General features: G+C 43.3%; 5 protein-coding genes across 7 annotated transcripts; 2 read left to right on the top strand and 3 right to left on the bottom strand.

The window, feature by feature from the left end:
* Nucleotides 1-25: 25 nt before the first annotated feature.
* On the top strand, nucleotides 26-13,095 carry LOC135140507 (rabankyrin-5). Its single transcript, XM_064071082.1, has 9 exons — nucleotides 26-146; nucleotides 253-977; nucleotides 8,921-9,270; nucleotides 9,319-10,029; nucleotides 10,073-10,481; nucleotides 10,534-10,770; nucleotides 11,944-12,161; nucleotides 12,209-12,521; nucleotides 12,566-13,095. The coding sequence occupies exons 1-9, from the start codon at nucleotides 143-145 to the stop codon at nucleotides 12,941-12,943; spliced, it is 3,345 nt and encodes a 1,114-aa protein (XP_063927152.1). The 5' UTR covers nucleotides 26-142; the 3' UTR covers nucleotides 12,944-13,095.
* Nucleotides 995-8,854, bottom strand: LOC135140515 (uncharacterized). The gene is made up of 2 exons (XM_064071101.1): nucleotides 8,544-8,854; nucleotides 995-1,449 (listed from the first exon to the last, which is right to left on the bottom strand). Exons 1-2 carry the CDS (start codon nucleotides 8,581-8,583, stop codon nucleotides 1,010-1,012), a joined length of 480 nt encoding a protein of 159 aa, XP_063927171.1. The 5' UTR covers nucleotides 8,584-8,854; the 3' UTR covers nucleotides 995-1,009.
* A 783-nt stretch (nucleotides 13,096-13,878) lies between the features above and the next one.
* LOC135140517 (cytochrome b-c1 complex subunit 6, mitochondrial) lies at nucleotides 13,879-14,416 on the bottom strand. Its single transcript, XM_064071104.1, has 2 exons — nucleotides 14,154-14,416; nucleotides 13,879-14,106 (listed from the first exon to the last, which is right to left on the bottom strand). The coding sequence occupies exons 1-2, from the start codon at nucleotides 14,250-14,252 to the stop codon at nucleotides 13,933-13,935; spliced, it is 273 nt and encodes a 90-aa protein (XP_063927174.1). The 5' UTR covers nucleotides 14,253-14,416; the 3' UTR covers nucleotides 13,879-13,932.
* Nucleotides 14,417-14,420: 4 nt separating this feature from the next.
* Nucleotides 14,421-21,121, top strand: LOC135140505 (histone-lysine N-methyltransferase SETD1). Of its 3 annotated transcripts, XM_064071080.1 has the most exons (9): nucleotides 14,421-14,658; nucleotides 14,707-14,946; nucleotides 16,540-17,618; nucleotides 17,802-17,965; nucleotides 18,056-19,300; nucleotides 19,348-19,791; nucleotides 19,838-20,336; nucleotides 20,389-20,741; nucleotides 20,791-21,121. In XM_064071080.1, exons 2-9 carry the CDS (start codon nucleotides 14,708-14,710, stop codon nucleotides 20,962-20,964), a joined length of 4,197 nt encoding a protein of 1,398 aa, XP_063927150.1. In that variant the 5' UTR covers nucleotides 14,421-14,658; nucleotide 14,707; the 3' UTR covers nucleotides 20,965-21,121. The 3 variants fall into 3 exon arrangements, with proteins under 3 accessions (XP_063927150.1, XP_063927151.1, XP_063927149.1); XM_064071081.1 differs by having other exon boundaries at nucleotides 14,421-14,946; nucleotides 17,847-17,965; XM_064071079.1 differs by having other exon boundaries at nucleotides 14,421-14,946.
* LOC135140516 (mediator of RNA polymerase II transcription subunit 21) lies at nucleotides 21,108-21,821 on the bottom strand. The gene is made up of 2 exons (XM_064071102.1): nucleotides 21,591-21,821; nucleotides 21,108-21,538 (listed from the first exon to the last, which is right to left on the bottom strand). The coding sequence occupies exons 1-2, from the start codon at nucleotides 21,630-21,632 to the stop codon at nucleotides 21,152-21,154; spliced, it is 429 nt and encodes a 142-aa protein (XP_063927172.1). The 5' UTR covers nucleotides 21,633-21,821; the 3' UTR covers nucleotides 21,108-21,151.

Raw genomic sequence — 21,821 nt, 5'->3', positions numbered from 1 at the left:
CTAAAAACACCAGTCGGGGGCGGCGACAATCAGCTGATATTACAGGTTCCTGTAAAAGAGTGAGGTTATGTGTCGGGCTGGGAGGTGTAATTAAGTGTCCTGTTTTTTGGTGCCGTGCCCCCATGATTTTGCATTCACAGTCATGGGTAAGTCCCACACCATTTTAACGTTGTATCCTACCATCCCACCAACTTAATTATCGTTAGAAGATTAATAATCACCCTCCCTCCAATTATTTCTTTCAAATCATAGACGGTCAATCCGAAGTGAAGAAGCTCCAGCAGCACCTAGCCTTGCTCAAGCAAGAGTACGCCAAACTCCAGTCCAAGTACCACGAAATCGAGAACAAGTACGACGCTATCGCCGCCACCAGCGGAGACAGCTCCGAAGACACCTTCGCCGCACGGCTGCTCTCCACCGTAAGCACTCTATACAACTCGGAGACCTACAGCGACATCCAAATCAAACTGCCAGACCGCAAAATCAATGCCCATAAGTTAGTCCTAGACGCGCGATCGAACCTATGGAACGAGTCAATTCTACGCGACAAAAAAGAACTAGACTGGACCGAAATGGAGTCCGACGTCGCCGAAGCAATAATTTTATGGCTGTACACGAACAAAATCGACTTAAAATCCGAAGATATAACCCTGAAAGTGATCAGGAAGGCGTTCGAGTTCAAACTAGACAACCTAGTGGAGAGCTGCGAGCAGTTCTTGATTTACTCCGTCACGATAAGGACTTGCGTTAAGTTCTACTCGGTGGCCGAGGAAATCGGGGCGGAAAATCTGCGCGAGTACTGCTCGGGGTTGATTTCGACCCACTGGGACGACTTAAACTCGAGCGACTTCGAGCACATGTCGGGGCCGCTGTTGTACCAGATGCTGAAGAGCAAGACGCAGCTGCCGCTGCACTCGGCCGTGAGGCTGCAGCGGGAGGACGTGGTGTTTTTGTGTCTCGTGGAGAACTCGGCCAAGGTGAGTGAAAGTCAGTCGACGCGGATTTTTTTTTATTTGGTGCAAATATTTACAATTAGAGTAATGATAAAAATAATCACAGCTGTGGGAATAGTTCGTCCCGGGGCGCCATTACACAGATAGCTCTTGCAGTAGCAGTCGACGGTGGTGGCGGTGCGCAGGCCTTTGTCGTCGACGACCGAGCAGCCCTCTTTGTAGGGCTCTTCCATGACGACCTCGGGCTGCCATCGGCCGTTTTTGAAATTCTGGGTGATGTACTTCTGGTGGGCACAGTCGCGTTCGGTGGCGTTGATCGGGGACGGGATTTTCGCGGTGAAGTACTTCTTCATGCAGAACGTGGAGTAGGGGCAATCGACGATGAACTTGTCGGAGTAGTCGAACTCGGAGCAGAGGCGCACGGTCTCGTTGCTGATGAGGGGCGGTTTCGTGGTCGTGCATTTGTAGCAGCGGATGGCGCAGTCGGCGGAGAGAACTGAAAAACAAAAAAATGCGAGATTAATTAAAATAATCTAAAATTAGCTCCACCTTCCTATTACATTAAGCCCCGCCTATGTATCATTTTTCAATGAATGATTTTGATGAGATTTGAAATAGAAGGTGGATATTGTAGTGGCCAAGAGCTGACATTATTTATAAAAAAGAGGAGGGGCGGGTGGGCGGGGCTAACTTCTTTTACACTGCTAAAAATGAACATCGTAATTTTTTGACAAGGTCTTCAAATTTGAACAAACTCATGAGACGCTAGGAAGTCGCCAGATTTTTTCTAATTCTTAAAAAAAACATATTACGGTTCCTTGAGATTCTTCAAAATTTTTTGTAAAATAAAACAACGAGGACCCCCAAGACTTTTACAAACTTGTTCAAAAACGAAACATGACGGGCCTTCAAGGTTTTGAAGCTCCCTAAGATTTTTTGAAATTTTTTCAAAAACAAAACACCGGGGGCTCTCAATATTATTTGACGTTAAAAAAACGACTTTGGGGTCCTTGAGACTCTTTAAAAATTTTTCTGAAATAAAGCGTCAGGGACCCACAAAATTTTTACAGAATCTTTCAAAAACAAAACACCAAGGCTCTCCGAGATTCATTTTTTTTTTACAATAAAATACCAGAGGCTCACAAGATTTTTACGGACTCTTTCGAAAATAAAACAGTTGGGACCTCCGAGATTCTTTAAAATTTAAAACACTAGGGACTCCCGAGATTCTTTAAAATTTAAAACACCAGAGGCCCCAAAGATTCTTTCGAATTCTTTTAAAAACCAAGCACTAGGAGTCCCCGAGATTCTTTAATTTTTTTCTAAAATAAACTACCAGGGGCCCCAAGATTTTTACAGACTCTTTTGAAAATGAAATACTAGGAACCCCCGAGAAAATACCAGGGCCACTCAAGATTATTTCGAATTCTTTCAAAAACTTAGCAGTAGGAGCCCTCGAGATTTTTTTTTTCCTAAAATAAGACACCCAAGATTTTTTACACTCTTTCGAAAATGAAACACTTGGGATTCTTTGAAATTTAAAATACTAGGGACCCCCGAGATTCTTTAAAATTTAAAACACCAGAGGCTCTAAAGGTTGTTTAGAATTCTTTTAAAAATGAAACACCAAGGACCCCCAAGATATTTACAGACCCTTTCGAAAATGAAACACTAGGGATCCCCGAGATTTTTTAAAATTTAAAACACTAGGTGCCCTCAAGATTCTTTCGAATTCTTTCAAAAATCAAATACTAGGGACCGCTGAGATTTTTACCTACTTTTTAAAAAATGAAACACCAAGGACCCCTAAGATTTTTACAAGTTCTTTCAAAAATGAAACACTAGAACAACCGAGATTCTTTAAAATTTAAAACACCAAGGCCCCTCAAAATTCTTTCGAATTCTTTGAAAAACCAAGCTCTAGGAGCCCCCGAGATTCTTTACATTTTTTTCTAAAATAAAAAAATGAACCATTCGAGAGCCCCGAGATTCTTTAAAATTTAAAACATTCGCAAAATCAAATCTTATAATTCTCGAAAAATCTGTATTTTCATTTTTTAATTTTTCAAAGTTTCGGTTTCATAATTTTTCGTTATTCCAACTTTACTTTTATCAATTTTTCAATTTTAAAATTTTTTGATATTATAATTTTTCATTCTTCGCGTCTTCAGTTTCTCAATTTTAATTTTTCGATTTTTCAGTTTTTTGTTTCCTCAATTTTCAAGTTCTTTATTTATATTTTTCATTTTCCCGATTTTTTTATTTTCATTGTGTTTATTTTATTCACAACTTTTTGTTTCATTTCCTTTAATTTTTCAATGTTTCTTCCGATTTTACAATTTTTCGTTCGGTAGATTTTTGTAGAAAAGTATGTATATATTTTGCAATTGCTCCTCGGTCCAACAACGAATGAAAAATTCATCACAATTCAGATCAGGGTGGGTGGGCGGGGTTTAATCTTTGTTTTTTTTTTTAATATATAAAGCTTTCTTTCAACAACAAGATAGTTAACATGTTTTCAGTTTCTTGTTGGTAAAAAAGATTTTGCATATTAAGAAAAACTGGACAAAATATAAGCCCCACCCACCCACCCCTTCTCAATTGTGACGAATGTTGTATTCACCATGACCTTAGTTGCAAAATCCTCCTCTACAAGAAATTACCATATGGAACTTTCTAAAAGGGTAGAATTTTCTAGAGAAATTTAGATGTTATAATTAAATTCCGCCCCTCTCACAATTGAGATGGGGGCGGGTGGGTGGGGCTTAATCTTTCTTTTTTTTAATTCTTTCATGTTAAAAAAAATAGAAGTCCCTAAAATTCTTTCAAGATTTTTTTCTAAATAAAACACTAGAGACCACCAAAATTCTTACAGAGATTTTTTAAAATTTAAAACACTAGGGGCCGGCCCTCAAGCTTCTTTGACGTTAAAAAAAAGAAAAAGATTTTATGGGTTCCCAACATAAGTTCTTTTAAAAATAAAATATCAAGACCCTGGAGGTTTTTTTTTTCAATTTTACGCGTCTTTTTCTATTCTTCTGTTATTCACTTTTTTTTCTAATACAAGTTTCTTTTATTTGCAAATATAATAATAGCGACAGTTCGACCGATTTTATGATCCCGCCTTTTATAATTAGCTCCGCCCACTCGCTTTTTAATAACCCCGCCCACCCACAGCTTTATTTCCGTGAATAATTTTCTTAATTTTGAGATAAAAGGTGGATTTTATTCGTTAATACCAGAATCTAAAATTTAAAAAAGCCCACTGTCTCACATAAATTATAATTTGTAAAAAGGTAAAAAATAAGACACAAACAGAAGAATTCAATTTTATAAAATTTAACTCTGCAAAATTTTGGCATGACGTCATCAAATTATAGGTGGGGATGATCGGACAAATTTTAGTTAGGCTATTTCTAAAATACTTTTGATCTGATTTACCATGAAATATTTGAATCCAATTATTTTTTAATTCACCAAACAAACGGTTCATAAACAAATCGAAACAAACGTCTTTCGGTTCCACTCTTTTGTAACCCACTGCACCATCCCGACCCCCGACCGAGCGAAACCAGCCACCACACAACCCAACTCGTCTCACAGTCGTTATCAATTCGACCATTAATAATTTGATTAAATTAGGGGGGAGGTCGATGCTCTCGTGTTTTTTTTATTGAAAGGGGCGCCCACTTGTCATTTCCGGTTTGATTAAAGACGTGCGACCTTCGAGTAGTTTGATTAGGTGATGGATGACGACAGAAGAATTTTAATTGGGCTCGAGTCGATTTTTTGTGAAGAGTTCAAACACTTTGTTTGTTTGTCTTGTCTTTTTTTGCGAGGATTTGTGTAGGTTTTTGCAGAGACCAGATAAGTTTATCTCGGTTTAAGGAAAAATTTGCGTCCGGGATACTGGGAAGACATTATCGTCTGACGATAATGGCATGAGTGAAGAGGTTTTGTTTTCCCCTTCTGTTTTGTTTAATCGTTTCGGTTTCACTATAATGACTAGCAATTTATGATGATATAGCGGACAAAATATGAGAAAATAATTTCGGTCATGCGAAGTATAGTATGTATTAAATTATATGGTGTCTCCGAAACCGCGAATTCGAGTTTAGTGACCAGTTTTTAATGGAAGAATGAATAGACAATGATTAACACATCATGAGTCAGTTTTAACTGTTAAAGTTGCATTAGCAAAGCTATCTTTAATTGCAGTTTTTTTCAACCAGAAATTTTTAAGTTCGTTTCCATCCAAGATATTTCGCATAATAAATGTCAGAAGTGAACATAGCACGACATAATTTATGTTTATGTATTAATCTACTTGTTAAGACTTTGTGGAACAAGTAATTGTCTAGATATAACCGTTCTTAGCACTATTATTACTACAATCGTTGATAATGATAATAGTTTCTGCCTTGAATAATCTCTTGTGCAACGATTGCTTTGTGAGAATCGTTCACAATTCTGAACCTCAATCGAACTAATTGTTATACAATGCAATATTTGGCAAAAGTAGATTTCACCTTCAATGTATTTATTCCACTTACGTTCACTTTTTAATACCACGGAAAATAATTTTCTTTAACGAACGCCACCCACTTCCTGAGAAAATAAACACATAATTTTCCTAAGAGGTCATATTATTAGGCATTTAAAGCCAATTATTGGCCCATTAAAATTTATTGGTCCGTAAGGAGCGCATTTATGCGTTTTTATTTAGCGATAAAATTTTCAAGTCACATCGATGGCCATTTTCAACCAAATCGTGACTAATCCAGCCGTAGAAGGAAAATCTCTCCCATTTGGTGAACACAGTGTTTAATCGATGCAGAATTCGCAGCAGTCTTAAGAACAGAATGCAAACACGTGTCGCATTTTCACCGAATTCAGCGGAAGCGGTTATTTATCATCGACGTGGAATTTTGTGGAAGAACTAAAATAGGTCAGACCGAGCTCCCGGTTGGTTTTTAGCTTAAATTCAGCGGTTTTCAATCGCCAAATATTTACTTGCGCAATTAATGGACCGATTTATTTTTTTATCAAGAAAAATGTAGTTCGACGAGTTCGGTCATTACGAAACGCCGTTTTCATTTTTATCAGTTGTGCCAGTTGGAGATCGAAGAGGTTAACGGTTCGAATTTTTTTACGTAATGTGTTTCACAACACTTGTTCGATCGGTTTGACCAATTATTCGTGTGGCTTATCAGAATGTGGTTGTTTTGTTTAATGAAAGGCGCAGGAGACTGTTGGTTCTGTTCGAGTTTAATTGTTATTTGCGTGGTATCGGGTTTGTTGTAATCGAGCTGTCGCCGGTTAAATTGGAACTATGGGCGTTCGAACGCCGTTTTCTGGACGGGTGGTCGGTTCATGGAGCGTCACATTGTGGTAATTGCTAACTCATCGATAAGCAATTTCACTTTTCGATTACCACATCGGTGAAGATTGCAGGAATTCCGCGATGGTGTGCCAGTTCCGATTATAGATTGATTGGAAACGTTTATTTTGTTTTTACTTCCCGAGTGTAAGCTGAGGAAGTGTTTTATCGAGTCGTTTTCTGTCTGGCTGCCGTCTGTACGGATTTTTGTGTAGATGGTGACACGTGTGTGGTTTATGAATCCGTGTTGAATTTTTATCCTAGACATCGAGATTTTTGGAAAAATTAAAATTATAGAGACAATTTTATGATTTTTCAATTTTTCGATTTTCCAACTTTGCTTTTTCGACTTTTCCATTTCTCAGTTTTGCGATTTCTCTATTTCCCGGTGGTTCAGTTTAGGTATTTTTTAATTTTTCCATTCTTCAATTTTTCTTCGATTTTTTAATTTTTGGATATTTCAGTTTTAGGATTTTTCAATATTTCAATTCTTCAATTTTTCCATTTTTAAATTTTTGATTTTTTAAATTTCGAAAATCGACTTTTTGTTCAATAAAATAGGTGATTGGAACGAAAACCGGGTGGGTGGGCGGGGCCATTTTGAATTTTTATAAGCGTAGATTCGGCCACTGGACAAAATAAAGTTCAATTTTCATCAAATCGAATAAGCCAATGAAATTCAAAAGCGGACGTGGGTTAGTTTTAGCTATTCGTCTAGATTCCACTGTCATTAAATATAAAATGCACTTTTCGTCCAATAAAATGAGTGACAATAAGAAAACCGGGAGGGTGGGTGGGGCCACTTCGAAGTTTTTGTATTAGATTCATCCATTTTCATCTCACAGTAAATAAAATAAGCCAATGAAATGCAGACGCAGGTGGGTGGGGTTAATTTTACCTTTGAGACTATTTTACTACTACTTGTCAATATAAAATCCGCTTTTCGTCTCACAGCCAATAAAAATGAGTGACTAATTCCATTGGCTCTTAATTAAAGACGAATCTCATCTCGGCAAACGTGACTTTCTTTTTGAGCATTTTATAGAATTTACAGAAAATTTTAATATTTTAAGAGCTTTCAAAAGAGAAAGATAAAAATTAAAATTACATGTACGTTTTTTAATATTCTCAAACAAATTGATAAACAAAGAATAAACATATGGGACGGTTTTAGAAAGAGTTCAAAAAAAGATATCAAAATACACGGTGTCTAATTCAAATCTGTCTAAATTCCCCGCTTACCTTTTCTTATGGCATAAACTAAACATGTGACGTCATTTGACAGTTTAATCATAATAACATTTTATCAAGGCGGCAAATGTCAGTGTCCACTTCGTTGTGGCGTCATTTCTAGATAAAACCTAGACTCGCTTTGCACAAACCGAAAACAATAAAATATAGTGCGTTTAAAAGTGGTTAGAGTGGTGCACAGTTGAACATCTGTTGTGATATAACAATTTTAACAACAAGCAAAAAAAAATTTAGAAAAAGACGTTATAAAAGTGGTTTATATAATACTTCTGTACTATTATTTATTAAATAACAGTTGTTTGCCTTTATAATATTTATAAAAACTTGTAAATTCTCTAACCTTTCTCAATTTAATTTGTCCAAAAACAAGGAAATCACAAATTTTCGCCCATTCTTAAATAGCCACTTTGGCTATTTTTAAAAAATATAAATAAAACTAGTGTTTGTAAAGAATCTGTTCCTTGTTTCTAAACTCGAATTGGCACGCCTTCTCCGATCCAAACAAACGCTCAATTCCGACTTCGAATTAAACAAAAACCCTCGAACAGACCTAGAAAACTATTTCACAGCAATTATTTTTAACAACCGCAAAAACGTCAATCGGTTTCCAATTCTGTCCAAGCGCGAATTTTCGCTTTCGGTTCCACCCGAAGCCGCGAAGTTTGCGTGCCACGTGAAGCCAAATTTGCGTGTTTTCGCCGTTTGAATTCTATCAGTTGACACTCCCGACGCCGTTCTACTTTCAGGTTTTAATTAAAACGGAATCTATGTATTAATAATTGTCGGGAAGCCGCGAGGGGCGACAATGAATGCTTAGTTACAAGGACGCGAAAAATTCGCTCTCGTTGGCGCATTACGTCTTTATTGTTGGAAGAAATCAAGATCGTTGTAATGAATTTAAACAATTTTGTTGTTTTCGTGGTTTTCCGACTTTGTGTACCCGCAAGAAATCCTCTTACTTGTCAACACCAACACTAACAACTCCCTGAAGGCACCCATCTTCGAAGTCACCACATTTCATTCAAAAAAACTACGAACTGGTCATAACTACCACGACCGGAGTCAACGCGTTTTCGCCGTGACGGACAATGCCGTCTGCCCTCGCTGACGTTTATCAGCCAAACTAGTCCTCGCTCCGTCTCTCTCTACTTAAGTCGGAGTGGGAGGTTGAGTCATGTTGCGCGTTTCATCTGTTTTCTGCAAGGTCTTTGACTTTCGATTTTTTGTTTTTCGGTCTTTACTTGCCGAGCGTCAGAATTGTAATCGAATCCGGGGATTTCATGACCTCGCTCTTGAAAACGGCAAAAATAAAAAAAATCGGCGAATTTTTTCCCAGTTGAGCGACATCGTCAACGTGTGGAGTCCCACCGGAGAGCTGCCGCTCGACCTGGCCCTGAGGGGCCACAACGCCAGCATAGCGGTCACCCTCGTCCAGCACAACGCCGACATCAACATCCGGGACTCCCAGGGCGACACCCTCCTCCACCGCGCCATCAAGCACGAGGACTCCTTCTCGGCGCTGTTCCTCCTCGAGAACAACTGCAACGTCGCGCTCGCCACGCGCGCCGAAAACGACTCGGCGCTGCATCTGGTGGCCGGCGCGCCGAACCTGGAGGACGGCGCCAAGATCGCCGAGAAGCTCATCAACAAAAACGCGAACATCAACGCTCAAAACCGGCTCGGGTAGTAAGTGATCCGGACCTCTTGTCGATTGGTTGTTAATGTGTGTCTTAGCACCGCCCTCCATATCGCCATCCAAGCCGACAACCGCCCGCTCTTCGTCTTGCTTCTGGCCCAGGCCGCCCTCGATGTTAATTTGAAGACGGTCGACGAGCACGTGCCGCTCTACTACGCTCTACTCAAGTACGAGTCGGGCGACGACTCCGAGGAGTCGTACGCGTGTCAACTCCTGGTGAAGGGCGCCCACACGGGTGCGTTGTACTCCTCGAACTGCGACAGTCTTCTTCAGAAGGTGGTGGAGGATGGGGCGACGAACGCAGCGGTGTTTCTTTGCGACCACCTCACCAACGTTAATCACGTCAACGGCGACGGAGAGACGGCGCTGCATGCGGCGTGTGCGAAGAACTCGCCCCAGGTGGTGGACAAGCTGCTAGAACTAGGTGTCAACCCCAACTTGTTGACCAATGAGTTGAGACAATCGCCGCTGCACTACGCCGTCAAGAGCAACAGCGTGGAGTGCGTGGAGGTCTTCATCAAGAGGGGCGAAGGGGCTAACTTCAACGCGCGCGATATCAACGGGGAAACCCCAATCAGTCTGGCGCTAAATGAAGGTCACAAGGATCTGGTGCCTGTGTTGATCCGCGGGAACGCCGACGTTAACGTACGAAACGGAAAAGACTTCACGTTGTTGCACCAAGCCATCCTGAAGGAGGACGCCAAGACGGCGCTTTTCTTACTGGACAACGGGGCCGACATCAACGCCAAGTAAGTACAATTACTAAAATTTGACAAATCTTATTGGTTGAAGGACGGCGGAGTCGGAAACGCCCCTCCAACTAGCCATCCACTGTCGATTGGGCGAAGTGGTCGACGCTTTGTGTATTCGGGGCGTGGACATGTCAGCGCCTGACCGATTGGAGAACTGTCCCTTGTGGGCGGCGCTTGACTCCGGCCAGGACGATATCGCCAGCATTCTGGTGCGACATGGGGCGGATACTGATTGCTGGGGGCCGGGCCCCGATGGGTGCCGCCAAACGTTACTACACAAAGCAATCGATGAAAACAAAGAAGCGGTGGCTATTTTCTTGATCCAGTCTGGATGCGACCTGGACTCCCCCAGAATGCCTGGACCCAACGGAGAAGGGGGCGAAGAGGCAACCGATAGAGCGTCTCCGCTACACTTGTGTTGTCAATGGGGACTGGAAACCGTGGTCAGAGTAAGTTGAAGAATTTTTACGATTATACGCGCTATTTTTTTTTTTTTCCAAGACTTTGATCGAGCACCGCGCCAACGTGAACAGTCGCGACGCCGACAACAAGACTCCCTTGCACATCGCCATCGAGAACCAGCACCCAGAAATAATCTCGTTGTTGCTGAGTGTACCAGAGATCGACTTAAGTCTGAGAGATAAATCCGGTTTGAGTCCTTTCGCTACGGCTTTAACCTTCAGGAATAATAAGGCGGCGCAAGCGATCCTAGATAAATTACCATCAGCTGCTGAACAAGTACGTAGATTTTTTCCATTTTGACATTTCTTTTCGAGATCGAAAATTCTTGTGCTTTTTGTTCAAACAAAACAAGTGGAAGTGTTTCAAGGTTGGCTACGCTTATTAATTATTTGGAACAATTTTAAGTAGTTGTGTTTTTTTTTTAATATGCAAAAATGGTTCCTAGTTATACTGGCTGCAGGTGGATATTACACATCAAGATTGATGAAAGTCGATAGATTTGTTTTAATTTGATTTTAATGCATAAATTATGTAAATGGGACTTCCGGCATATACGAGAACGTACTTACCTGAATTTCGCCTCTTAAATTTAAATGTGTAAACGCAACGCTGTTGCGTCACGCTACATTAATTAAATGGACTCGTTCGTGTTAATGTTGTTTAATTTCTTTATCTCGTTATAATCAGGTGGAGGTTGATGGCAATTAATTGCGCCATTTAGTAGCTGTAATTATTTTTGTGACTAATTCTACATTAAGCCCAGAATCTCTGGGGAACGCCAATTCACTTTTTTTGGTCTAACACAACACGTAACAATTAGCGCAACGTTAAAAAAATCGAATATGATTGCCCCGCCTCTTGTAAATGGCCCCGCCCACCCACCCGTCCCTCTAGTGCGGCGAATCATTTTATTAACTCTGAGAAAAGAGGTGGATCTTATTCGTCAGTACTAGAATCTAAAATGGAAAATATTGCAATAAACCCCACCCACCCACCCCTCCCTCCCTCTCCGTTTCACTTCTGATTTTATTTGTCGGAAATGAAATATTTATTTTACATTGGCAAACTTTAAATAAATAATCAACATTCACACTTTGTTAGACACAGTTTTGTTTTAAGTGATCGTTCCAAAGCTAGTTTTGATTTGATTTTTTTAAGCATTCCATTCGTTACGTATCAATCTCAAAACAAAAAGTCCCTATGTTGTTTCAAAGGGAATTCGGATATTTTTTTACACTTCAATATTTTATCAAAAGAAATTTTAAGAGACGAAAAAAAGTTACATTTGATGTAATTTTAATCCCATTAATAATTTAAATAAATAAAAACAAAAACAAAAAGTCCCTATATTATTTCAAAGGCAACTCATATTTTTGAAATTTCAATATTTCATCAAAAAAAAGTAAAATAATAATAATAATAATAACGTAATATTATCCAACTCCGCAGTTCGACGCCAAGGGCCAAAACTTCCTCCACATCGCGATCAAGAAAGGGGACATCGAGAGCGCCCTCTTCCTCCTCACCGTCCGCGTGGACGTCAACTCCCGCGTCCAGGATCCCATGCTGACGCCGCCCCTGCACTTGGCGGCGCGCCACGGCAACGAAACCCTGGTAAGGAGCCTGATTCTGGCGGGGGCTCGCGTGGACGACAGAGACGCGCAAAAGTGAGTAACCACCCAGCCAAAAACCCCAACTGAAAATCGTTACGTAGACGTACGGCGCTTCACACGGCCTCCGAAGCAGGCAACGCCCCCGCGGTCTCCGCCCTGCTCCAAAACAACTCCGACTACGACGCCCTGGACATAGAAAACGACAACGCCCTGCATATCGCGGTCCGAGAAGGCCACTTGAACGTCGTCCGTGCCTTGCTAACCGAGTCCAGCATAGACGCCGAAGCCGTCAATCTGAAGGGGCGCAACCCCTTACACGAGTTGTGTAAGTACGGGAAGGACAACGCCGCCGCGATTTGCGAGCTGTTCTTGGAGTGTATGCCGGAGTATCCGATCAATAAGACTGATATTATGGTAAGTGGGTTTTTTGATTTGTGCATTCATTGAGTGATTTTAAGGGGAACTCGCCGCTGCTGTTGGCGTACATGAGGGGCAACGGGAATTTGTGTAGGGTTTTGGTAAAGGCGAAGGCGTGTTTGGCTACGGAGAATAACGAAAGAGTGACGATTTTTAACTACCAAGTTCCGAGCAAGCAGCTATTGAATAGGCTTCTGGACCAGTTGAGTCTGCCGGCGGTTTGGACTAACACGGACTCGTGCCAAGAGTGTGGAAAGAGCTTCTCGATAACGGTGCGTACTCACCATTGCAGGCACTGCGGACGAGCCTTGTGCAGCAAGTGCTCGGATCAAGAAGTCCCCATTATCAAGTTTGGGGAGAATAAACCGGTGCGCGTTTGTAATATCTGCTTCGACGTTTTAAAAACGGGGGGTAGTTAACTTACCCGCAACCACTAAGTAGACATTCCTGCTTATATTATTTTTGTAATTGTTTGTTATGGAGATTTTATTAAGTCTATTAATAGTGTAATAAATCATTGTATGTGATTTCTACTATTTATTGGAACATTAAATAACAAATTGCTCTATTGCATCGTTTTTACTTTGAATTATTACAGTTAAAAACCAAAGATACAAGTTTGAGGTTATGTTTTTTCTCACCCTTAATTCGTACTCGCAAATCAATTGAAAAATTCTAACAGTCGTGGACTGGCAACAATTCTTGTACTGGAAATTCCTCCATACAGGCCTATGTGGAATAAATTCCACTAGCCATCAACTTTCGCCCCATTTTGGCAAAAAAAAAAACAAATGTCATTTATATACAATTGTACGAACTAATAAAACACATACGTTTTGCATTGTTTTCTTCTTTCAAAAAGAATAAAACTACTATAGTTGCCCAACAAAAAAAAACAGGGGAAAAAGACGAATTTTAAGTGTTTTTGAAAGGGAAATTTGTTTAGACGAAACCGTATTCTTGTTTGGAAAAACGGTGTTTTTTCCTTGAAATGTTGACTATTTTGAAAAGAGTACGTTTGGAAAAACTTTTAAAAAAAGTCAACATTTCAAAAGTTACCTTGAAAACCAGAGTAAAAGCATTAAAACGTGTTGTGTTCTAAAGGGGCCATTATAGTAATAAACATTGGGGTTATTTGTTCTAGCTGCAGGGGATCAGTTGGTAGTAAATGTTCATTGATGGAAACATTGAATTTGGTTTAAATTTAGGCGCTATTATTTTGTTTAAAACAATTTGGTGACACATCGCTGTAACGAAACAACGCTGCAAAGGGATAACGGGAATTCATGTAGGAATTTACCCCTAACCACTAAAAGACATTCTTGTCTTTGAAGTCTATTAATAATGTAATAAATAATTTCTACTATTTATTGGAACATTAAATAACAAATCTACTATTGGAGCGTATTTACTTCAACCTGCTGAACAAGTCTTTGGTGACGCAGTGATCGAGGGCGTGCAAATAGTCGAAGAGTTCCTCGACGCAAGTCTCCGTAGTTTTCGACCTGGAGTTAACGCGGTCATTGCAAGTCTGGTACTTCTCGTACAGTTCCTTGCAGTGTGAGGTGTCCCCACACTTATCCTGCAACCAAAAGTCAACTACATTTTTGAGGTTATGTTTCCCCTCACCCTTAGTTCTTGTTGCGGGTCGACCAGTTCCTCCTCGGCCTCCGCTTCGGCTTCCTGCGCCCTAACCTTGGGTAAATTGAAGAATTTCTCGAACCACATTACGTTTTAATTCTACTTTAGCGACTTTTCCAACCCAACTTGCGTAACAACTGTCCGATTACCCCCGACGGCGCTGCCAACCTCACTCCGCCGATCTAAAAATAATCCGCGGCTTTTTCCTGGTGATTTTGCGTGCGTCGTGTTGGCGAGCCCGCCAGCAGCAACTTTGACGTGAGGGTAGGTTAGGAGGTTGAGTGCGTTTCGTTGTGCGTTAATTCGTGAAAATCGCGTGTTTTCCCGTGAAATAATAAACCCGTGAATGACAACTCGCTGAGAAAATAATTTTCCGATAGCCGTCGCCATTACAAGCGCTCATTACCATGCACGCATTCTCTATATTTGATCCGAGCTGATTTGTGATTGTTATTATTTACCATCCGCAATACCTCTTTGTATAGTAACTAAGGTAAGTGGTAGCGATGGCACGACGTCGAAAAAACACGTTTTTGCGTAGAATGAACGGTACAATGGAGCCACGCAGGAGCGACGGTCACACTCACGGTACGTCCAAGGGACCCAAAAACTACAAGTTGCTGGTCGACCCGTTTCTGGTCAAGGGGGCCGCCAAACTGTATCGGTACGACGGGGTTGTGCCCAACGACGCCTCGTACCGCCCGCCTGTCCCCCGTGACCCCAGATCCCATCTCACGAGAATCTGGACCAGGCTGGAAACGCTCGACCTGCCTGTACCAAGGTTTGCATTTGTTGGGGAGCAGGTTTGTTCGGAAGCTGCTCGTTGCGAAAACCGACAATTTAATCTCTATATGTTTATTAAAGACACTTAAATGCGACTAAACATAACCTCAATTTTACACAACTATTGTTGAGATTCACAGTTTCAAAGAGAGGGTGAGTAATTTCGACACAGCGCTGCCAGAAAGTCGCGTTGACAATCTTCGTTTTGTGGTATAATAAACAATTTCAAAAATTGGTGGCCAAGTCATCTGAAAATATAAAAATAACGTAGTCGTTTGAAAGTTGGGTAAAAACTAACGTTTTGTAACAAAAATACACGCTTGCAGAGTGTCTCAGCTTCAGCACTATTTTACAAAAAAAATTAAATTTGTGGTTTGTGACATAACCCCACTTTTAAAATTTCATGTAAATTGTTCATGGGAGTTGTAAATTTTACAATTTTGTCCATCGTGCGACGATTCTGAGTCGAACGGAACCGTTTTCAAAATACTCCATAGAGCTCCAAAGAAAAACCATAATTGGCCGAACTCATAACCTCACTTTTTGTGGGGCTTAATTTTGACCAAAAGTCTTTACTTGATGCAAAGCCGCAGAATCTACTAATATCGTTAATTGGACATTATTAATTACATTTATTAATAATAGAGCGCAATTGTTCGGTCCCCGCATGGTAATAAAATATTTTTGTTTATGTAAAGGATCAAGGACAGATTGTTTATGAGCCTTGTAGAATGACGAATCGTGGAGAACACACGCGACCTTAACACTTTACAATAACCTACAGGAGTAATTAGTGAAAGAAAAGTTGCACTTAGCTGTCACTCAGAGGGCCCCCATGTGAAGTACTTTTCTAGCCTGTTGAAGCTAATAATAATAAAATGCTAGTGCCGCTTTAAATACACCGAAAGTAGAAAATGTGGATCCCGTTCGGTCGTTTTCTGAAAAGGAAATTTCAATTTTCTTCTAGAAGTTATCTCATAACCTCACTTTTTTTATCTGGCTTTCTGTGCCTTTGGCGCTCGGTTCGTGAAGTAGAATTGGTGCCAAGTTTTCAATGAAAGCGTAAAATAAAACCCTACAATGTTTTTGTCTTTAGAATATAGGTAATTAAAAGTTGGGAGAACATAACCTCACTTTTGAATTTTCCTCAATGCCAGCGCCTTAAGTTACTTTTTGCTATAATAATGCGTAATTGTAACCTTTTAAATGAAAACATAGTACGTGGCGGCTAAAAATAGTGCTAATTCATTGTAGATATGAATCCACACACGGTCCATCACCTTAATGTGGCGGACAAGTATTACGTTACGTTTGACCTTGATTTAATACAATCCTCACTCATTATCGCTTGATTAAACATTTTCCAACCTTATCTGAATCGTGAAAAGTAGCTTTGCCGAAAAAAGTCGTTGCGCAACAATGTTACATCATCACAAAACTAACAGTAACGTTACGACGTAACTACGTAACATAACTCGTATCAGGTTATGTAGCAGCAATGTAACGTCATGTTACTGTTGCGAAAAGCCAAGTTTAATGACAAATTGAGCGGCAGCACAATCGAGTCGAATAAGAGAGTGCCTTTCTTTAGGTTCAAAATCGACACAAACTACGTCGGCGAACCTCCCTCCATCGAAGTGACGATTTTTCACTTGAACGACAACATTGACAAACAGTTCCTGAAAGATATGGTCCAGAAGTTCGGCGTCGTCGAAGAGCTCTTCATCTACTACCACCCCCAGACCAACAAGCACCTCGGCATCGGGCGCGTCGTGTTCGAGAGCGTCGCCGCCGCCAAGCTGTGCGTGGAAAAGCTCAACGACACCAGCGTCATGGGCCAGATCCTAGAAGTCTTCCTAGACCCGTTCGGCGAAAAGTGTAAAAAGAAATTCGAAGATTGTACAGTAGAAAAGCGGCCACCGCTCGTGATCGAAAACACCCCGAAAGCCGAACCCGAAAAGCCGAAAGTCGACGAAGAGGCGAAGAAGAAGGAGGAGAAGGAGAAGGACTTGCACGAAGAGATCAAGAAGAAGGACAGGGAGAGGGAGAGGGAGAGGGAGCGGGAGCGTGAGCGAGAACGAGAGAGGGAAAGGGAGCGGGAGCGGGAAAGGTATAGGGCGTACCGGAACGACTACGCCACGCCTAGCAGCTCGGACATGGGCTACGGTACGGCGTCGAGCGAGTTTTCGGCGAATTACGGGTCTGCGGGGACCACGCCTCTGGCGTACGACTACGCCCACAACATCCAGCTAGCGCACCAGTACCCGTACGCCACGCCCACGTACCACTGCACGCCGGCGGCCGTGTGGCCGATGGCCACGCCCCAGTGGCCGTCGGAGATGTGGGACCGGACGCCGGTCCCGCCCAAGTGGCCCGAAAAGGAGCACGCCCCCAAGGAGCACAAAGAGGAGAAAAAGGAGAAGAAGCGGAACAACGCCGTGGTGGCGCCCCCCACCACGAAAACCAAGAAGGAAAAAGAGAAGGAGGAGGAGGACGGGAAGACGCTGGATTTGGACACGCGGATCGCTCTCTTGCTGAAGGGACGCGGCACGGGCGAGAAAGCCCCGCCCTTTTTGCTGCTGGGCGGGGACTCGGACGACGAATCAAAGTCGTCGTTCGACCGGATGCCCAAGTCCGTGCCGATACCGACGTCCATCGACAGCGACGACGGTAAATATTGTTCTGGTGGTGGTCGCTTCGGTCCGACGCAACCGGACCGAGGCGATCATTTTATTGGTGTGCGTTGTATTTTGTGCGTTTGCTTCCGCCCCCTTTTCGAGTACGTACGTAGGGTTCTGCACGTTTTCTCGCATCGTTTTTGGTTACCTCCTATTTATTTTGTATTGTTTGTAGACCGGTCGAGTATTTCGCTTAGTGATATGCCGATTAATCCGCCAGCTCCAGATTTCGATTCAAGTTCTGTGAAAAACGACGACAATGCCCCGCTGTCGGTGCCTCCGTCGCCCTTTTTGTCCAAAGAGATTTATCTGGAGTGTCACAGGATGGCGCTGGAGCAGGTACGAAAAAGTTTCACTGTACATCGTTGTGTTGTGAAAATGGCGCAGTCGGTGGGATGACTTTTTAATTATTTTTTTCCGTGGTTGTAGGAAGTGGTGGCTCGGCAAAAGGAGGCCCTTGAGACCACCGCGCTCCTCAAACAAATCGACATGGCGAAGATCGGCAGCGACATCTCCTCCAGCGAAGACGAACTCCTCACCGGGGACAACTACAGTCCTATCGATCGGAAAAGTGTGAAGAACGACAAAGACGACGACCGGATGAGTCTGTCGCCGCTTAGTGACACCGAGCAGAAGATCGAGGAGTCGAAATTGGTGATGCCGATAAGCGGGGCTTACCCGTACCAGCAGTACCCGGGGTATCCCGGAATGCCCTATTCGTACCCGTACAGTCAGCACGACTGGAGGCAGTCGTACCCCTACACCCACCAGATGTACTTGACCGCCGCTTCTTCCTACACTCCTTATCCTTCCATGCACCCAATCCAGAACTACATGAGCTACCAAATCACCCCCAAACGCTCCGACAGTTTCAAAGACGATCCGCACTCTCCGACCATCAACGCGGTGATCCAACAAATAACGCAAGAACTCAAAGCCATCCTAAAAAAGGACTTCAACAAGAAGATGGTCGAGAATACGGCGTTCAAGAAGTTCGAAGCGTGGTGGGAGGAAGAGAGCAGTAAAGAGAACAAGAACAAGGAAGAGGTGGTCGAGAAACCTATTCAGAGTAGGGATAACATCAACGTTCTTCTGGAAGCCAACAGAGAGAATCTCTACTCGAATATAAACCTGGACAACGTCGGCTTCGGTTTAGGCTTGAAGGCGTCGCTCCCGAAGATGCCGAGTTTCAGACGAAAGAAGATTCCTTCTCCGATTCGAGAAGACGAGGATTCGAGGAAGTTGAGCGATAATGATGAGATCGTCCACGATTCGGACACCGAAGTCCCGTCGAGGCCGTTACGACGGATCCGGAAGCACTCCACGTCGACGAGTAGCTCAGAGAGCTCGAGCTTGAGTTCCGAGAGCGAGAGTTCTAGTTCGGATGAGAGTTCGTCGGACTCGGAAAGCGAAGTCGAGGCGAAAGTCGAGATCGTGAAGAAGGAAAAAACGCCCGAATTGATGGAAGTCGAAGAGGTGGAGGTGAAGAAACCGGAATCGACGAAGCCGAATCGGTACTCGAAGATCTACAAGAGCGACAGCGACCTCAGCGACGGGGAGATGGAGTTCTTGGAGCGCCGCAGGCGCAACACCGAGTGGATGGAGCAGATCGAGAAGGAACGACAACAGAGGGAGGAGGAGACGACGCCCGGAGTGCACATAGTGGACAAAAAGGTAATAACAAAGTGGGTAAAAGTCGGGTTTAACGATAAGTTTTCAAGCCTCCGACGCCCAAGATCGACGACGTGGAGATGAAAGACGACGAGGAAGAGGAAGGTGAGGTGATCGAGCGACTCGAGGATAAGTCGTTGGAGATGTTGGAGAACGAGAGGGAGGAGCTGTTGAGGCAGGTCAGAAATCCGGAGCCTCCTGAAGACGCGACGACGGTCTCCGAAGCGGACGAGGCGCTCGCGCAAAGCAGCAGCGACGACGAGAACCTAGAGGCCCGAAGAAAGAAGAAGGAGGAAGTCAAGGAGGAGATCAACGGGGTCTTGGAGGCGGAGAAGGCGGCGAAGAGGGTGTCGGAGTCGTCTGCCGGCGGCAGCAGCCCGAGTTCGCAGGTCACGTTGGAGCATTCGTACTGCATGCAACCGGTGGAGGTGTCAGCAGAGGCGACCCAGGAGAACCTGGTGCACGACCACGGCTACACCACCACCAAGGAGAAGGTAAGTCACACCTAACGATCAACGACAATCTAACTGTGTTGTATAGGAGCAACCCATCGTCAAAGAAAAACCTCCGCGACCACGTAAACGCAAAGACCACAAGAAACTCCAAGAGCTCCAGAACACCATGAACTACCGCGACGCTTACGACCGCTACAAACCCGAAGCGCCGTACACCATCCACACGGTCAAGCACAAAGAGCGCGACGTGATGAGTCAGATGGGGATTTTGTACGAGTTCCTCACCAAAGGGATAGACCACGAGGACATCCAGTACATGAAGCAGAGCTACGAGTTTATGCTGGCCGACGACACGATGGGCTACTGGTTGAACGACACCCATTGGGTGGATCATTGCGTCACGGATCTCTACTCCAGTCCACCGAAGAGGCGGAAAAAGGACGACTTGAAGGTGCACGCGAGCGGGTGCGCTCGGACGGAGGGCTACTACAAGATCGAAGCGCACGAAAAGGCCAAGTACAAGTACCACCACGCCAAGTCGAACGCCATCGTTTCGCCCAACGTGCCGGTCACGAAGATGCAAGGTGAGAACACCACGCCCCCGGTGACCTTGGCTAACGCGTTTTCTGGTTGTAGGTTTGTCGAGGGAGGCGCGGTCGAACCAGAGGAGGCTCCTCACGGCCTTCGGGGGCGACACGGACTCGGATCTCCTCAAGTTCAACCAGCTCAAATTCAGGAAAAAGCATTTGAAGTTCGCCAAGTCGGCCATCCACGACTGGGGCTTGTTCGCGATGGAGCCCATCGCGGCTGATGAGATGGTGATCGAGTACGTGGGTCAGATGGTACGACACAGCGTTGCTGATCTGAGGGAGAGGAAATACGAAGCGACGGGAATCGGGAGTTCGTACTTGTTCAGAATCGACCTGGAGAACATCATCGACGCGACGAAGTGCGGGAATTTGGCCAGGTTTATAAATCACAGTTGTAACGTAAGTGATCTTCATACTCCGACGACACGTTTTAATTTTTATTTTATAGCCGAATTGCTACGCGAAAGTCATCACGATAGAGTCGCAGAAGAAGATTGTGATTTATTCGAAGCAGAGTATAGGAGTGAACGAGGAGATAACGTACGATTACAAGTTTCCGATCGAGGACGAGAAGATTCCTTGTCTTTGTGGTGCGGCGACGTGTAGAGGAACTCTAAACTAAAAGGGGGGAACAGACTTTAAAACCGAGTTAGTTGCTATATATATTTTAAATTATCTTTTTTATTTGTATATATGTTTCTGTAAATAGTACTTGGTTATTTGTGCTTGTTTTTCATCACAAACACAAATAAATTCATTAACAGCTCGTCTTTCAAAAACTTTATTTCATTTTATTAAGTACAAAAACCCTACTCCTTTGTCGTCATTTTCGTCAAATGTTGCATATCTAGTTGCGACTGCGCTATGTCACTCAGGGCCGCCTGAACCTGCTCGAGCAGGTCCTGCCCCTTGCGGACGATAGCTTCAAGGCGTTCGGCGGCTTCTTGGTTTTCGGCTTCAAGTATTCGAAGGCTTTGAAATTGCAATTCCGTGGAACTTTCTTCGCTTGGCAGTGACTCGATCAAGGTGTCGATATCTTTGGCGCAGCGGGCGATCAGAGTGGTGAAGAGCTGGACGTAGTCTTCTTGGTTTTGTTGCTGGGGGGTTTGCGAACCGCTTCGGTCGAAACTGGGGAATTTGCTCGGAGGGGCGAACTGTTGCAGGATTCCGATGCTGTTGCAAAAGTGCTCGGCTTGCTACAACAACAATTATCACAAACAGAACTACAACATGGGGGCTGAAGCTCACCTGGTTTATGCAGTCTTGTAGTTGAGTCAAGCGGTCTGCCATTTTGAGTTGAGGTTATGTATGAAAATAAACCGAAATAATACTGCGGACGTTTTATCGTAGTGTACGAACTAAAAGCGGGATTAAATCATCATAAAATCATTATTTGCGGACTGAGTTCAACGACATTTTCTTAAAATAATAAACAATGAACCTAGTGACACAGGGCCGCCAACAGTTACATGTAAAAAT

Source organism: Zophobas morio, unplaced genomic scaffold, assembly GCF_036711695.1.
Source record: "Zophobas morio isolate AGI-343-1 ecotype UQ-CSIRO unplaced genomic scaffold, CSIRO_AGI_Zmor_V1 ptg000040l, whole genome shotgun sequence".
NCBI classification, from domain to species: domain Eukaryota; kingdom Metazoa; phylum Arthropoda; class Insecta; order Coleoptera; family Tenebrionidae; genus Zophobas; species Zophobas morio.
Note: the sequence above shows the minus strand (reverse complement) of the source record. Positions and strands in the feature narration are given on the sequence as shown.